This window comes from Heptranchias perlo, chromosome 5 (assembly GCF_035084215.1).
Source record: "Heptranchias perlo isolate sHepPer1 chromosome 5, sHepPer1.hap1, whole genome shotgun sequence".
Taxonomy (NCBI): Eukaryota; Metazoa; Chordata; class Chondrichthyes; order Hexanchiformes; family Hexanchidae; genus Heptranchias; species Heptranchias perlo.
In genome coordinates, this window is record NC_090329.1 from 65,666,032 (window position 1) to 65,685,086 (window position 19,055).

Below are 19,055 nucleotides of genomic sequence, written 5' to 3' on the forward strand. Positions count from 1 at the left end.
ATATCATACAGCATATTAAAAGAAAGCTATTCTAAAAGTAATTTTTAACAAATGTATGAATTTAATGAATATTTAATGAGCACTGCAACCATGGTTAATGTAGATGGATACAATATTCAGATCTATAAATCAATAGCTGGTTTCATAGTTACTTCACTTTTACATAATTATATAAGTTAATTAGGGCAAATACAGCAATATGTTACTGTTTTAAATATACCTTTTATTTTAAAACGCACGTGACTAACAATGGATATATACACTGTATATGTACTTTATATTTTGTACCCTTTCCCCAGCAATATGTTTCCTCAAGAGTTGTACACACTTTTAATGGTGATATTAGTGATATCAGATAGCATTGCCTATCATTGGTGATATGAACCTGCATTCACTAGTTGCTTATTAAATATATTTGGAAATAACCAACTCTTTTTTGTTTAGGAAACAAATGCTGCTTATGACCTGGTAATTTCTTTAACTTTATTTTGTTTGTGAATTCTTTTGCTCATCCTGATGAGAGATGTGAGATCTGGGAAATGGAACACTTTCCTATTTCAACGTCAGCATCAAGCACTTGTATTTCAGGTATTGGCACAGTTAGGTGCATACGAAAACTCCCTCTCCTCTGCCAAAACAATGTACCTCAGCCCAGTCTCAGAAGAGTATCCCCTACTGTACCACTGTGACATGTTACATTTCCAGCATCAGCTATTTTGGACCTCCTTGAGCAAAATTGCCAATTAGTGCCAAATTAGGAGAAGTCTTATGTTTTGGACCCATAACCACTTGGAACTGGGTTAAAATTGACAAAACTCATATATATGCCACACTTACAGCCAACAGATAGAAGACATGTTCATTCCATCAGTATGGAATGTAATATCCCAATATGTTTCTCAAGGACCATGCAGAAACTTTTAAAACTAGTGGTACCAATAACTAGTATTTGCACATTTTTGAGTTAAGGGTAGCATACAGCGTAACTTTAATTTTATTTTCTAATAGTCATGTATTTTCTCTCCCTTGATCTGTATTCTCATCCATTTCACTAACCAATCCCTGACAATAAGGAAGACCAAGACCCTACCCCTGGGCCTCTGAAGAACTTGGTTTTAGCTTGGAGGTGTGTCAGAGTAGTCTGGGGTGATTCAGTCTAGAATTTTCTCTTCCTGGTAACTTGGTGACCCACCAAGTCCCAGCATAGTCCAGATAGAAAGCACAATGAGGCCAGATACCATCTGCGCTGATACCGTCACTTCTAAGGCACTGCATGCACCTACGCCCATATGAACTAACTTTACTCAGTAACGCAAGGCCAGTTTATTTCAATTTTCTTGTGGTGCTCCTCACGGATCCAAGGCTAGAATGTCAGGCTAGCAGCCGGTGAACGGCTGCTGGCTCTTCCCTTATGGCGCTACCATTTTTTTAAACTTTGAAGTAAGTGGAGACCTGAGTCCCCTTGCAGCATTTGGTTGTTGAAGGCCAAAAGAATCATCAGGAAGGCACGGTGGCCCTATATCAAGGGCAGAGACACCCAGGAACAATTTTTTTCTTGCTTGTTGGCTTTCCCTGAAATAGGCTTTCAGCATCTGGTGCACTGTTCAGGCATTCCAGCCACATTAATAAGCTGTGGCTTCAATTGCATGTCAACTAGGGGCCAAATGAGCCTCAGGCACATTTGCTGCATAGGTACTATGTGTCAACTATAAAGTCAATTCACATTATGGAACTTGGAACACACAAGATGCTATGTCAACCTAAGCCCTCAGCGCCCAACAATGCAGTGCCCCAGTACCCAAAATGCTGCATCGCTTCAGGTACTGAAGATCAGATTGTCGGCCCCAATATGTAGGGAGTCATAGGCAGCGATCTTCATCCTGCCACTCTGTGGCACTGCGAGTGATAACAATTATGCACTGAAATCTTGCCCAGAAACAGCACCTTTTTCTTATTCTTCGAGTTAATGTAATGTTTGTTTTAATAATAAGCCACCAGAAAAGAGATCTCGGGGTGAACTTTATCTCCAAACATGGAACAAGCAAGCAGCAGGTCCATTTAGAGGGCTGGGCCTTATTACAATGCCAGCAGCGAGCTGCATGCTCTGAACAGGTGCCCTGCTGAACCCCATTGCTCTGGGCAACCTGAAGGTCAACCTGGGCAGCAGGCAAGTATATTCTGGGGGGAGGGGGGATCCTGGAGCGGTGGCAGCCCACGTTATGTTTGTGGACTCCAAAGTTGCTCTTCCTGTCCCCACAAAAAATAATTATTCCCTTACAGTTTTAGGGCCTCTTCCTCTTCACCACCTGGTTTAACTGGGCAGAGTGTGCACGGCACACTCTCCGCCCAGTTATTGTTCTAGGAGTCCTATGTGCATTATAGGACCCCGATTTGCATACAGTAATAAGGCACCCACCTGATTCAGCCTTGCGCCTGGGCTGCCCAATAGAAGGCCCCAATAAATATGGCAGCAGGGCAGTAACGGTGCATAGCAATTTTAACTCCACTACCACCCTGTTTCCGCCATGTGTGTTATAGCCTGTTTATGTGCTGTAAATTCTATGTAATTCTATATAAAGACCTAATTCATTTCCTGTCACTCATTTGCCCCATTTCTTCATTGTACATTCTACACAACAATTGCTTGGTTCACTGGAAAACCTGCCAGAAAGCCTGCACACAGTGTCAAGGAGCATGGAGGAGTCCAGCTCCAACTTGGCACAGGGCTTTGCGCAGAGTTAAAATCTTTACTTTAAATTTTCTCTAATTTGCAAGATCCTCCTCAAGAAAAGGATAAGTGTTTGTAGTTTAGAACATGGTAAACAATGTCAGTGTTGTTACTAGTGCCACTATCAAGAGATTTGCCTGAAAAGATCCTGAGAACCAAACTTCTTCAAAATGCATGGATCATAACAGCATTGATATACATCAACTAACTGTATATACTTTTTAAAAAATGCTAAAGGTTCATATAATAAATAAAATCACCATCGGTTATATTACTGGTATCACCTTTTGTGCAGCACCTGAAGGATAGATTGTTAGAAGTAAATACTGAATACCACATTATACTACAGGTGTGGTGCTTCCAACAGTCATATTTTTTTCCTAAGTTGCTGCAGGAACTATTACTAATTTGATTAAGAACTAGTATAAATTGACTAAATAGCAAGTAGTAAGTAGTTGTTAATTACCAAAAAAAAAACATCCTCACTTCATCATCCATGTATCCTTTAGGTACAGTAGGTTATTGTTCATAAAACCCCTGTGAACCTTTATGTATCTGTAGTTTCTTTAATTACACCTTGTCTGAACCTCAGTATTATTTTCTGCACCTGTGCTAAGACTGACAGCAGTATTACCTTTCACATATGCATGTAAGTATATTTGTAATGTTCTATCAGTCTGTTTAATAATATTTTTCTAAACTTTTATGACACTGTGAATCTTTTCATATGTAAAGCAGTGATCTGTCAATGTAATTATTATTTCATAGCAATACCAACCTGCAATATAGATATTATTGACAATTTTAGCATGACAGGGAGATATCTATCAAAAGAAAAATCTATTATTATTGATTAATGGGTTCTATAATCTGAATACTAACACCAGCAATTTCATTATTTAATAATTTGACAATACTGGACAAACAATAGACTCTAATGACATTAGCAACTTAAATTGTTTGGGATCAATCAGCAATCTGAAACTATAGTAATACCTCATTATCAGTGGTCATCATTCTAAACACAAAATAATGAATATAAAAATCTCCATATTAATACAATTAGTAAATTAAAGGAGGGTACTGGCCCATATTTTCCTCTGGGTGTAAAGTTGAAAGAAAAGTTTGATATTAGTGAAGTGCTGAGAAATGTCATCCTTAATTGTAAATGGAACCAAAACTCAATATCTAGTACTATTCATGAACAACTTTTGAGGAAAATATGATTCATTCCACTGTTTGTAACGTTAAAGAACTTTCTGGTGAGTAAATATAATTAGACCTGGCATTAATGTTTGAAATGCACAAGATATATCCACCACAATTCTGTTAGAGACAATAATTGGTGCGTGGTGTAGGGAGACAGATTTTTCAGTGATTTGTGAACCTGGACAATAGTCAATCAAAGAAAGTGAGGGATGATACCATTGCTCTTGCAATCCAAAACAGCTTTCAGACCAGACCTGGCCACCCTGTGAAACTCATTCTGTCATGCCAACCTGATTGCCACTGAAGTAAAGGATGTAATTATCACACTGGCCCAAGTCCACAATTTTCAAAGTGCTGTAGTGAGAGTTCACACTGATGGGGGAGATTGTCCTCTTTTCCCTTGGATGTTAAAGAATCGAAATGGATGGAAAATCGGGCGGGCTCCGTTACGGGCGTTTGGTGTTTCCCATCCAATTTTCCTCTCAGCCCAGACAATTAGTTAACACCCAAGCTTAAAAGAGGAAAGTCTGCCCCCAAAAATTAACATTAATATAAAAATATTATTAGCTGCAAAATATATTTTCAATACATAAAAATCAGATGTTACAGTACATGCATTCATTTTAGTCTGTATTCATAGTTTTAAATGGTTGACACTTAAAGCTTTAGGTCTGCTTGGTCAGCATACACACATTTTGCAGATGAAATTTTCAATTTTCAATTTCTTACACTTACGAATTAAATGAATAAAATGGTTCCCACAAGATCAATGAACAACAAGGCCACAGTTCAGGCAACTCACATTACACAAGATTAATAAACACATTGTAACATTACATTTTTCAAAGTATATCTTTAAAGCTAGTGACTACAATATTTACTCCGACACTTTACTTGCAGTGTTGGTACTCACTACAGGACTTTGAAAATAATGGACCTTCCAGTGATGAGAGTGTACAATTGAGCTGCCACAATACAAACTGCACATACTGGTATAGGAGACAAGAAACCTATGTCTAAAATGTGGGAATGAGTTATAAGCAGATCACATCCTCCTCTGTACCTGATGTCCTCCATTTCAGTGGCAGTTGGATGTGGCAGCCATGTAAGGGTGGGTTGTTAATTCCAAGGGAACATGTCAGATCTAATAGGATGTCGGGTTGGATGGGTTTGGAACTGCAGTGGTAGTGGGGGTCCCATTCACAAGTATTTTGCTCAACCATGCAGAAAGTTATGAGCTATGAAATTCTACTTTCAGCAGCTAGATTAAAGACTTTTTTGTAACTTCAACTTGTTAAGTAACTTACTGAACTGCTTGAAAAGTTTAAAGCCAGTATGATGATAGGTGCTAAGCAGATTAATAGCACACAAAACCAGAATGAGGAAAGCCATGGTTATGAGATATTTTCATTGATGGCTGCAACAAACATTGTAATAAGATGCTTTTGTCACAAAATGGTTCAGTAGGAAAATATTGTCTTCATCAATTTTCTTGTTTAACTGTTTGACTTCAAACAGAATAATAACACTTGTTTCCCTTTTGGTATCTTCATTCAGCGGGCCACCTTATACTCTGGTTTATTTCTCTCTTTTCATACTTCCAAACAATAAAATTATATATCAACCAATCAGTCTATGTTCTTTGGAGTCAATAATATTTGTTTTATTCCTATCATGCAAATTGAAAAAAATGGACATTGAGAAACCAAGGTGAAGAACCCACAATGCAGGACACAATCAAGGTTGAAAAGACTAAAAGCAAAGACTGGTAAATCAGGAAGTCGAGAATAGATAACACCAAGCATTTTGCCCGAAGGTTGCAGGAGGAAGGAAAGACTGAGGGAGGTAAGGGTTCCACAGTTTTGTGGTCCTGCAGAAGAATGAGTTACAGGAGGTGCCATCCTTGCGTCCAGAATCAGTAGGGTTAAAATGGTGGCACGCGCAAACGCATGGGGAACACTGTGGGAAATGCCAGACCGCCATTTTAACCACCCATCCGCCGCATTCCCACTGGGTAGGCAGGGTTAAAATCGGACCTAAGATTTGAAAGAGTAGTCCCATATCTGCCAAAAAACATTTGTATCCTATCCAGGAGCATCAAGACCATGGTGAGGATACAGAAATGATTCACCAAAATATGAGGAATGTAAGACTTTCATTATGAGAGACTAGAGAAACTAGGGCTCTCTTCAGTGAAACAGAGAAGGTTAAGAGGAGACTTAATAGAGATGTTCTAAATTATGAGAGGTTTTGATAAAATATATCAGGAAAAATATTTCCACTGGTCAGTCAGTAAGTCAGCAACTAGAGGGCATAAATTTAAGATGATCTCCTTTGGGGCTGATAAGTGGCAAGTAACATTCACGCCAGACAAGTGCCAGGCAATGACCATCTCCAACAAGAGAGAGTCTAACCATCTCCCCTTGACATTCAATGGCATTACCATCACCAAATCCCCCACCATCAACATCCTGGGGGTCATCATTGACCAGAAACTAAACTGGACCAGCCACATAAATACTGTGGCTACAAGAGCAGGTCAGAGGCTGGGTATTCTGCGGTGAGTGACTCACCTCCTGACTCCCCAAAGCCTTTCCACCATCTACGAGGCACAAGTCAGGAGTGTGATGGAACACTTGCCTAGATGAGTGCTGCTCCAACAACACTCAAGAAGCTCGACACCATCCAGGACAAAGCAGCCCGCTTGATTGGCACCCCATCCACCACCATAAACATTCACTCCCTTCACCACCGGCACTCTGTGGCTGCAGTGTGTACCATCCACAAGATGCACTGCGGCAACTCGCCAAGGCTTCTTCGACAGCAACTCCCAAACACACGACCTCTACCACCCAGAAGGACAAGGGCAGCAGGCGCATGGGAACAACACCACCTGCACGTTCCCCCTCCAAGTCACACACCATCCCGACTTGGAAATATATCACCGGTCCTTCATCGTCATTGGGTCAAAATCCTGGAACTCCCTACCTAACAGCACTGTGGGAGAACCTTCACCACACGGACTGCAGCGGTTCAAGAAGGTGGCTCACCACCACCTTCTCAAGGGCAATTAGGGATGGACAATAAATGCTGGCCTTGCCAGTGATGCCCACATCCCATGAACGAATAAAAGAAAAATCCCACATATCCTCCAGTAAGAAGTTTACTGCAGTTAAAGGTTAATTGTGAATCTTGACCATGCTAAATTGATACACAGTGGTGAATAAAGACACGTGTTTTGGTTCATTGGCAACTTGGTCTGTTAATGGAAACTGCCATCTAGTTTTGAATACGACAACAGGAGTTGAGAAAAATCTTGAACTTTCATGGAAGGTTCTTTACCCAAGTCTCATAGTGGGAGAAATTGGAGCTAACAAAAAGGTCAGTCTTTTTGAGGGTAGTGGCCTTGGTGCTATCAGGATGGAACAAGGATGGAAAAGATATTAATGACAAGCATATGGGTCGTTGGCTTTACAAATACAGGCATAGAGTACAACGTAATGGAGTACAAAAGCCTCAGCTAGAGTATCATGTCCAATTCTGGACACCACACTTCAGGAAGGATGTCAAGACCTTGGAGAGGGTGCAGAAGAAATTTACCAGAATGGTACCGTGGGATGACAGACTTCAATTATGTGGAGAGACTAAAGAATCTGGGGTTGTTCTCCTTAGAACAGAGCAGGTTAAGGGGAGATTTAATAAAGGGGTTTTGATAAAGTAGATGGGGAGAAACTGTTTCCACTGGCAGGGGGGTTAGTAACCAAAGGACACAGATTTAAGATAATTGGCAAAAATGCCAGGGGGAGATAAGGAAACATTTTTTTACGCAACGAGTTGTTATGATCTGGAATGCATTACCTGAAAGGGTGGTGGAAGCTGATTCAATAGTAACTTTCAAAAGGGGATTGGATATATACTTGAAAAGGAGAAAATTGAAGGGTTAAGGAGAAGAGCTGGGGAGTGGGATTAATTGGCTAACTCTTTCAAAGAGCCGGCACAGACACGATGAGCTGAGTGACCTCCTGTGCTGTATAATTCCATGATTCTATGTTTCACAGAGAGACAACTTTGGCAAAAGACCAGATATAATGACTGCCAGAGGGGCCGAGGAAGACAACAGTTGATGCTTCTTTTTAACAAAGTCGTGTTTAGGAGTTCTAATGGGAAATTTACAGAAATTATGAACACAAAGTTGGCTCAGGATGCATCAGACTTGTAAAGATACTAGGTATGGAGGCAGAATCTTTATAACAGGCATTGCTCTAGAAAAGAGCCAGCCAAGGCATGATGGGTAGATTTTAAGCTGCCGCCTGAGCATAAACTTGTGCTGTGGATTGGCCGCCCGCTATGGAATTCGTCTGATTGTCATTTCCATTGATTTCAATGAGAATTAAAATTGGGCGATTTCTATTATGGGCAGCCAAGCCGCAATGCCAGTCAAATGGCCTCCTTCTGTCCTGTAAACTTATCTGGTAAATTTCTATGATTCTATGATTGAGTAAAGATGTAGTATCATACCTAACAGAAGGGGAAGAGTAAGGTACAAAACTTTCCATACCAATAACAATATCAATCACTTCACTAGCATAAATAGAATGGTCTTAAAAGTGGAAGTGGCAGCTGTACCAAGGAAAGGCAGTAAAGAATTATCAAAGTCCATCTGAATTGATTGGATGGGCTGAATGGCCTCTTCCTGTGCTGTACCATACTATGATACTATAATAGTATGATACTTGTAGTGCAAGAAAATGGGACCAGTTTATAGAGTACGATTTGTTGCAGGGAATTTTGCATAGAACTCTATAGAAACTCTAACATAAAAACAGGCCATTCGGCTTAACCAGTCCATTGGTGTTTATCCTCCACACAACCAGTAGTCCAAATCCCATGTGCCCACCTTTTTCTCATATTCCTTTAACTCCCTTTCGTTCAACCACCAATCTAATCTGTTCTTAAAAGTTGACAGTCTCTGCTTCGATCATTAACGTAGGTTGTGCATTCTACAGCCTCACAATCCTCTGTGTAAAAACATTTTCCTGTTCTCTTTACATTACATTTAATCTTATCTCTCTTTCCCCTCATTCTAGAATCCTTCATGAATGGTGTTGAACGTGCTACGGCTGAAGTTGAAAGGACCTAGGAATTTTAGTAGACTCAACATGTCCAACCAACTCAGAGCGGCAATCAACAAAGTCAATAGAATGTTGAATGACAGTCAAAATAGTAGAATACCAGTCAGAGGAAGTCATGCCCAAACTTTATAGTGCTCAGTCAGATTGTTTCCTGAGTACTGCATCCAGTTCTAGTCGTTGAGACACAAGGAAGCTATTCAAACTCTCTGCAGACAGTTCAGAGAAAAGCCAGAGGCTGATTGCGAGGAGTAGAGTTTCACTATGGGCAGTCATGGAAAACGGGCGGTAGAGGATCGGATGCTCGTCATATCCCCTTGCCCGATTTTCCTTTCCGTTGAAGTCAATGGAAAGGAAAATCATGTGGGATGTATAACGGGCAGTCCATGCACTACCAACCGTTTTCCACCACCGGCGGAAGTGCAAATCTACTCCCTAGCATCAAAAAACTGATTTATAAGGAAAGACTGGAGAAGGTTGGGCTTTTCAGCCAAGAAAGGAGACATCTGAGAGGTAATATTATAGAGTAGCGATGGCCAACCTTTTGCAAAGGAGTGCCACATTGTGAAACTAGAATGTGGAGGTGTGCCACTTGCAATATTGTCATGAATAATACTAAATTTTTAAACATGGCAATCTTAGCTGAATAAAACAAAGAATAATAATAATAATTCCAACAATTGTTATCGGGCCAATATAGGCCTAATTATGTAATGGTTACTACGCCGACAAATTAAACATGGCAATCTAACGTACTTAATGTGACTTCTGAACCTGCTTGTTCCTGACGATATTGTCGATATTTGGATTCAATTTTGAACATGCCAACTGCAGAAGATTATTGAGGTGGTCATCTGTCAGTCTGTAGCAGTAGTTATTTCTGATGAAACTCATGGCAGGAAAAGTCTGCTCACAAATATAGGTTGAGGCGAATCTACATCTATAACGCAGAGCAAATTCATGCAAACTAGGAAAGTTATTCTGTGGTACTAACTTCCAAAACAACTTCAAGTCTTGATATATTGGTGAATCGCACAATTCTTTGAACTTGGCATGCAGCCTGGAATGATTTTTCATTTCTAAAATTTCCATCTGCAAGTCTGGTGGATAACTTTCTATCTCGATATCTGAGACGGTGAATGGGATATCATAGAATCATAGAAAATAGGACCAAGAGTAGGCCATTCGGCCCGTCGGACCTGCTCCGCCATTCAAAATGATCATGGCTGATTGTCTAACTCAGTACCCTGTTCCTGCTTTTTCCCCATATCCCTTGATCCCTCTAGCATTAAGAAATATATCTATCTCCTCCTTGAATATATTTAATGACTTGGCCTCCACTGCCTTCTGTGGTAGAGAATTCCACAGGTTCACCACCCTCTGAGTGAAGAAATTTCTCCTCATCTCGGTTCTAAATGGCATACCCCGTATCCTGAGATTGTGACCCCTGGTTATGGATTCCCCAGCCATCGGGAATATCCTCCCTGCATCTAGTCTGTCTAGTCTTGTTAGAATTTTATATGTTTCGATGAGATCACCTCTCATTCTTCTAAACTCTAGTGAATATAGGCCTAGTCGACCCAATCTCTCCTCATGGTGGAGAGTATCACATTTTTTAATCATCGCTAAAATTTTGAAACTGTAATTCAAATTAATCCGCTAGTGATGAAACTGTGTCCTTATGTCTCTTAAAATTAATGTGAAAATCATTGTCATCGTTCTCAGAGTTTAGCTCCAGCAGACATTTGAAATTATCAAGATTTTTTTCGATTGGAGGAATTACAAACAGTTTCAGTTTTGCCTTGAATGTTGACACAGAACTAAACAGCGTTGGGAAAAGGCAGTCCTTCCCCTGCATACTTTTGTTGAGGTTGTTAAGGTGTTCGGTAATATCAGTGAGAAAGGCAAGGTCACTGAGCCAGTCTTTATCGTCAAGTAAACTGCACTCCTCAACAAGTTTGCCCTTTTCTGTAAAAAGCATTAACACTTTCCCTTTTAGTTTCCAAAAGCTCATAAGAGCCTTTCCCTTTGACAACCAATGTACTTGGCAATAAAGAAGTAATTCCTTGGCATTATGTGAATCATCATCGAATAAGTCGCGGAATTCACGGCGGTTTAATGTATATTTTGTTTATACAGCGCGCCACAGGATCAAGAACGTGCAAAAAGTTCATATCTTTGGCCAGAAGGACTCTTGGTGAATGATGCAATGATCCTTGAGTAACCTGCATTCCAAAAAATTTTCAAGCTGAGCAACACAACCATTTCTTTGCCAATCATACCGGGCGTCCCATCAGTGCAAACGCTCCCTAATTTTGACCAGTTCAACTCCTTCTCTTCAACACATTTCTTCAGTTCTGTAAATATGTCCTCTCCTGTGGTGGAAATGAGAGGACGCAAAGATAGAAATTCTTCAATCACAGCGAAGTTCTTATTTATACACCTGACAAAAATACCAAGCTGCGCCGTATCAGTAGAATCACAGCTTTCATCCATTGCTAGCGAAAAATATTTACAAGCAGAAACATGAAATTTGATTTGTTCTGTGACGTCACTAGACATTTTGTCAATTCTTCACATGATGGTGTTCTGGGAAAGTACAATTTCATTTACCATTGATTTTATTTTGGGATCACCAGCATGTGCAGCAAAACTTTGCAAACTCTCTTTAACGACCTGTTCTCCTTCAATATAAGGTTGCTTCTTCCTGCATAGCAGGAGAGAAATCTCATACGTCACTCTCACAATAGACACAAATTCCTCTCTTTTTCTAACAAAGAACCCCTGTTGCGCTGCAAGACATGCCTTTTTCTTGGAAATAAAATCTGCGTGTACAGTTGAACCAACTGGATATTTTAAGATGAATTCCCCATGCTTCTGTTCAAAACGCCTTTCCAACTTACATTTTTTTCCACAGTAGCATCACAAATCAAACAAATTGGCTTCGATGTTTTACCTGGAGTAAATGAGAACAAAAATTGTTCTTCCCAAACAGATTAAAGTCTCTCATAGCTATGTCTTCTTCATACTTTTGTTTGGATGTGCTCGGTTTACTCAGCGACATTGTTAGGATGGAAATGAAACAAAAACTATACACACCACGAACTAAGAAAACAGTGCAAAACTGACTCCACTTCTCACTCATAAAAGTCAACTGCTACGGCTGTGAGGTGAGGGCTTTGTGCTACCGAAAAGAGGCAGAGGCCGCCAAGTGAGGCCCGAGCCCGCGCTCCCGCCCATCCGCACAGCACATTAAACAAAGCCAAGGGGCACTCACCAAAAGTGATGGAGCCCGAGCTGGGCCCGGGCCTCGGCGCTGGGTATTGCCGCCACCACATACCACCCGCAATCGACCGACCGTCCAACCCGATCCGACCGACACAGAATGGCAGAGCGTGCCACTCGCAACCCTTTCCCACGGAGCCCGAGTCTCCAGCGGCCACTCCCGCGGCGTGCCACTCTCCGGAGCGAGGCGTACCACTTGTGGCACTCGTGCCTGGGGTTGGCCATCACTGTCTCCAAATCATCTGCCAAATAATTCAGTGCCTCACTTAGTATATTGCACCAATTGAGAAGAATGAAGCAAACTTAAGAACATAAGAAATAGGAGCCGGAGTAGGCCATACGGCCCCTTGAGCCTGCTCCGCCATTCAATAAGGTCATGGCTGATCTTCGACCTCAACTCTACTTTCCCACCCGATCCCCATATCCCTTGCAAAGGCATGTGCCAGATTCATACACATATTATGGGAATGTCATTGCAATTTCAATAGGCTGGTCTTATTGGAAGGAAATGCTACTAAAGAGCAAAAAATGACATTTTTATAACTAGCCTCCTATTTGGCATCTGTTGCTCAGGCAATCCAGCCATATTACGGGGAGGACACCTAATTTAAATAAAAGTTCATTAAGGTTATTATCAGCCCTATAAATACATTGAAAAAAATGATGGAGGCGATTTCCGTTATCGGCGTTAATCGGGCGGGCAGTGGGCGGAGCGAATCGGATACTCAAACCACCGTCATGGCCAGGCTTCTTTAGAATAATATCCGAGAGCTACCAGCACTGAATGAGTGCTGACGGGCAGTTCACTGATCGGGTGGAGGGGGATGTGACAACTTCTCGGTGGAGCCGAGCCAGAAGTGAGCGGGGTATGTGATCCTGGAGGGACCTGTGGCAGATGGGAGATTTTTGAGGTATGGAAACACTAAACATAAAAGACAATGAGAGCCCAGTGCGAATGGCGAGATTCATTGTTGTTTGCTGTAAGCTCCACAATTTTGAACTTGAACGCCAGTGTTGGATCCTCAAATGAGAGTATTTTTGAAGTTATGGGAACACATAGAATTGGTGTGAGAAATGAAAATGGTGACATACTCATAGAACTATGTCGACTTACTGCTTGATTATAGGAGGCATCCTCTTTACCCATAAAGGCATTAATAAGGCAGCATGGACATCACCAGATAACAACATAAAGAATCAAATTGATAATTTCTGCCTCCATAAAACATTCATACACTCTTTACGCAATGTTCAGGCTTTTTGTGGTGCTGACATTGCCAGTAATCACCAACTGCTATGAAAATCAAATTGAAGAAGCTAACAAAAATGAAGAAGGCAGTACAGAGAGTCAATATTGTTAGATTGAAAGACCTGGTTTTTCAATGCAGTATTTAAATTGCATCTATAAAACAGGTTTGATACTTTGGAAATGGAAAACATGCATGACAATGTGGAAAATGCATGGGCCATTAAGAAAATTTACATTGAGGTCACCAAATTGATACTGGGCCATATCAAAGACAAAATTGAGGTTGTAGCTTAGTACTAACACTTGGCATGCAATTGCTGAATGAAAAAAGGCCAAACTCAATCGACTGAACCCATCTGATCTAAATGATATAAAGTGGAAGATATAAAAATTCAAAGAGAATGACAAGGCAGTTAAATGCTCAGCACGCAAAACAAAAGAAACTACATTGACAAACAAACTCAGGATGCAGAAACGGCTGTAGCAAGCTGAGGCATAAGGACACTCTATCAGATCACAAAGAAACTTGCAAGTGACTTGAAACACCACAGCAAAGGTCCTGTCAAAAACAAGCACAGTTTGCTTGTCAACAAACCAGACGATATAAAGAGGTCAGCACAGCACGTCCACAAAATCCTCAATAGACCACCTCCAGACAATAGGATCATCTTTACCTCCATTGAGAAGGTGGCTGAACTTAATATCAGTTGTGGCGAAAGTACATTGCATGAGCTGAGATCCACCATAGCTAACTCAAAGAACAACGGCCTAGAAATTCAATGGCATAGGGCCTGTTTTATAGGTGGAAAATGAGCACCTAAGGGTTCGATACAGCAGGCGGTTTGTGTGTGCTCGTTCTGTGCCGGAAGCATGCCGCCCACCACGTTGGTTGGGGATGCTCAATAGGCATCCAGTATGCGTGCCTGAAACTGCCGTTAGGCCCATTGCATGTGCAAATCGTGGGCCTAATGCCTGTTTCAGGCCCTTTTGAGAAATTGGTCTGCGAATGACCACAATATGTACTATGCAGTTTCTTCAGGCACTCAGCAGCCAAATCAGCAGTCCTTAAAGGGACTGTTGAAGGATTACACCCAAAAGGTAAGTTTAATGGTTTTTACTTACCTTATTGTGGAGCCAGGAGGTTCAAATTCTTGTATCAATCTTAACTCAATTCAGTGCTGCAATTTTAATTATTTAGGGGAGAAATAACTACTCAGCACTAGTGAAGGAGGTACTTTGGTGATAAGTGGTAGGAATATTGAAGTTAAAAGTCAGAAAAAGCAAACAACATATTTTTAAAAATTTATACCAACACTGAAATTTATTAAGAATATATTTTTTCTTGAAGCAATACATTTTGAAGATACGATTTGTACTGCAACAATGTTCATAACCATAATAGTTTATTATTCTTATAAGCAGAAAAGACATATTTTGGTTACTACTACAGTACTCTGTTATTGTGGAAATAGAAATGTTACTGTGTACAAAACATTACTTGTACATTGACAGTAAATTAATAGTAATATTAAATGATTTTTCATAGCACAATCCTAGAAATTATCACTAAACAGGTAACATCTTTCAAATACTTTTACTCAATGATGGTTATTAATCATAACATGAAGAAAATACCAGTTACATCAACCACAAATAGTTCTTGCCTGGAATACCATATCTTTATTGATGTAAGAAACTTTACATATTGAATACACATGTGTGCAAAATAACACATCTCAGAATGTATACTTAAAGCAAAACAAGCAAGCAAGCTTGTTTATTACTATGCATAACAGTTGCAGTTTAAAATGACTACAAATGATTTGTAGTCATTTAATGTTACAGTGTTTAGATATGAATTGCAAAAAAAGCTTTCACATTAAATCTCTGCTGAAAAACAGCACAGCATCATGGGTCTTGGGTGATTTTACCAAGCTAGGTACAGGGAAAAACAAAGATTGTTTGCTATATTGGTAACTACAAATTGCTATAAGTATTCAAGACATGTTTATTGTCAGTTTTTGGTCTCCGTGCATTGGGATCTGTCCAGAAAAAGCTGACTATCAATTGATAAGATGGAAATCAGGAAAGTTTTTAGAGAATGAGTTCAGTCCAAGTTTCAGCTCTCCAGGTTCGTCTCATTGACTTCTAAGTAACAGTCACCTCCAGTCACTGAGATGGGTCTAAAACAAAAAAAAGTCAATAATGAGAAAAAAAGTAACATTTCATAACACTACAATTAAAATGTTTTTATATTTCAGTTCTTACAATCTTGAATTAGTTGCATTTGCTGTGCTCACAGGTGGAGTCATTGTTCATTCAGCAGGGAAGAGGTTAATTTTTTTTACATAGAATTTATAGCACAGAAACAGGCCATACGGCCCAACTGGTCTATGCGGCATTTATACTCCACACGAACCTCCTCTCATCCCTCTTCATCTAACCCTATCAGCATATCTTCTAATCCTTTCTCCCTCAGGTGCTTATCTAACTTCCCCTTAAATGCATCTATGCTATTTCCTCAACTATTCCTTCTGGTAGCGAGTTCCACATCCTTACTGCTCTTTGGGTTCCGTATAGCTTCAGCATTAATCATCAAGTATTGAGGATTTAATATTCAGTATTAATTGTCAACTATTGAGTTTTTTAATGTGACAAACTACCATGCCTCTAGCTTTGTAGTTCACATCTGCCCTGAATGTTTTTGCCACTGAGTTATTTTAATCACTTGATCATTAGTCATCAAAAATTCTTCATCATAGGAACATAGGAACAGGAGTAGGCCATTTAGCCCCTTAAGCCTATTCCGCCATTCAATGAGATCATGGCTGATTTGTGACCTAACTCCATATACCTGCCTTAGATCCATATCCCTTAATACCTTTGGTTAACAAAAATCTATCAATCTCAGATTTAAAATTAACAATTGAGCTCGCATCAACTGCCATTTGCGGAAGAGAGTTCCAAACTTCTACCACCCTTTATGTGTAAAAGTGTTTCCTAACTTCACTCCTTAAAGTCCTGTCCCCTAGTCCTAGACTCCCCAACCAGCAAAAATAGTTTCTCTCCATCTACCCTCTCAGTTTCCCTTAGTATCTTGAAAACTTCAATCAAATCACCCCTTAATCTTCTAAATTCTAGGGAATACAACCCTAGTTTGTGTAATCGCTCCTCGTAATTTAACCCGTGGAGTCCATGTATCATTCTAGTAAATCTACACTGCACTCCCTCCAAGGCCAATATATCCTTCCTAAGGTGCGGTGCCCAGAACTGAACACAGCACTCCAGGTGTGGTCTAACCAGGGCTTTGTACATCTGTAGCATAACTTCTACCCCCTTGTATTCTAGTCCTCTAGATATAAAGGCCAGCACCCTATTAGCCTTTTTGATTATTTTCTGTACCTGTCCATGACATTTTAATGATCTATGTACACAGACCCCCTAAGTCTCTTTGGATCATCATCAAAATTCTCATCAAAAATTGTTTCATCATCATCATCATCAAAAAATTCTTCATCATGTAGAGGTTCCTATAATTCAGTTACTAGTCATAAGTGCCAGTAATGTGACGTGTAGCGACACATTGTTTTCAGTGACATTCGTCATAAGCACAGGGGAGTACCTCTCACTAATATACCAGAATAAGCTGCCCTCCTAGCCAAGCTACTCTAGTAGAGTTGCAACACCAGAATATACCTGACGGAATGGAAAATAGCCCAGGTTTGTGCTAACTACAAAAAACAGGGAAAATCTAACCCAACCAATAACTCTGACAACCTCCACCCAATTATCAGCAAAGTGATGGAAGGAGTCATCAACAGCATCATCAAGCAACACCTACTCACCAATAACTTGCTTGCTAGCGCTCAGTTCGGGTTCTGCGAGAACCATTCGGCTCCAGACCTCATCACAACCTTGATCCAGGCACGGACATAACAACTGAATGTCAGAGAAGGTGAAAAGCAACTGCTCGCAACATCAATGCAATATTCGTCCAAGTACGACACCAAGAAATCCTAGCAAAACTGACATCAATGGGGATCAAGGGGAAACCCTTAAGCAACTGGAGTCATACTTGACACACAAGACGATTGTGATTATTGGAGAACAATCATCACAGCCCCAGAACATGACTGCAAGAGTTCCTCAGAGCAGCATTCTTAGCCCAACCAGCTTCATCAATGATACTCCTTTCATTGTAAGATCAAGAGTGGGGCTGTTCGATGATGGTTCTGCGACGTTCAGTTCCATTCGCAACTCCTCTGATAATAAAGCAGCTCATGCCAGCCTACATCGGAACCTGCCTAACAATTGGCAAATAACATGTGCAACTCACGAATGGCCCAACCACCTCCCCTGACCTCTAATGGCACTACCACCAACATCATGGGGGTCACCAGTGACCACAAGTTTAACTGAACCAGCTAAATCAATTCCATGGCCATAAAAGCAGGAAAGAGACTGGGTACTCTGGAATGATTGACTCACCTGCTGATCCCTCAAAGCCTCTCCACCGTCTACAAGACTTAAGTCAGTCCTTGGAATATTATGCAGCCGCAACACTTGAATCTAGACATAATCCAGGATCAAGCAGTCCAATTAAAAGGGCCTCCTACCACTGGACTCAATGCCCACCCCTTCCACCACCAGCAAACCGTGGATGCAATATGTATTATCTACAGGATGCACTGCAGCAACTCACCAAGTTTACTATGACATCACCTCCTAACCCCGCGACTTATACCACCAAGAAAGACAAGATCCAAGAGACACACTAACCTGACCTGTACATATACCACTATTCTTCATCGTTGCTGGGTCAGAATCCTGGAATTCTCTACAGAACACCATCATGGCAGCACCATCAGCACAGGATTGCAGTAGTTTAAGGAGAAGTTTCACCACCATCTTGCCGCGTTTACTAATTTCAATTGTAATTGTAATCATTAGTTGTCTTGATTGCAATTACATGCATTGTATTTGGTTGATGGCTTCGATTTAGACAAGGGGGTGAAGAGAATGGTAAGACCTTAAGCTGCCTGATTGAAATTGCAATATTTTATATCTGCATATGCAGAAAATCAGAATCTCTTCGTGCTTTACATATTTCAAAAGTCAGTGATTTTATCAGGTGAAAAATTTATCAGGTACCAAGACCTGCCATTAAAACGTTGGGCACTTTGCAATTATTAAAATGAAAAAAAAAAATGAAATGGCGAGTACAATAAAATCTTCATTGTCCAACTTGACAGCATAACCAGAATTTTAATCGTCGTGTGTAATTCTGCTGTTTGTTTTTTTTTATTCGTTCATGGGATGTGGATGTCGCTGGCAAGGCCAGCATTTATTGCCCATTCCTAATTGCCCTTGAGAAGGTGGTGGTGAGCCGCCTTCTTGAACCAATGCAGTCCGTGTGGTGAAGGTTCTCCCACAGTGCTTTTAGGTAGGGAGTTCC

General features: G+C 40.5%; 1 protein-coding gene across 1 annotated transcript in view; it reads right to left on the reverse strand.

Moving 5' to 3' along the window:
• Window positions 1-15,043: 15,043 nt before the first annotated feature.
• Window positions 15,044-19,055, reverse strand: part of opn5 (opsin 5) — an 87,021-nt gene continuing 83,009 nt past the window's right edge. The window contains exon 8 of the mRNA XM_067983788.1: window positions 15,044-15,783. Within this exon, the coding sequence (XP_067839889.1) occupies window positions 15,770-15,783 (14 nt within the window). The 3' untranslated portion in view covers window positions 15,044-15,769. The remainder of the gene's footprint in view (window positions 15,784-19,055) is intronic.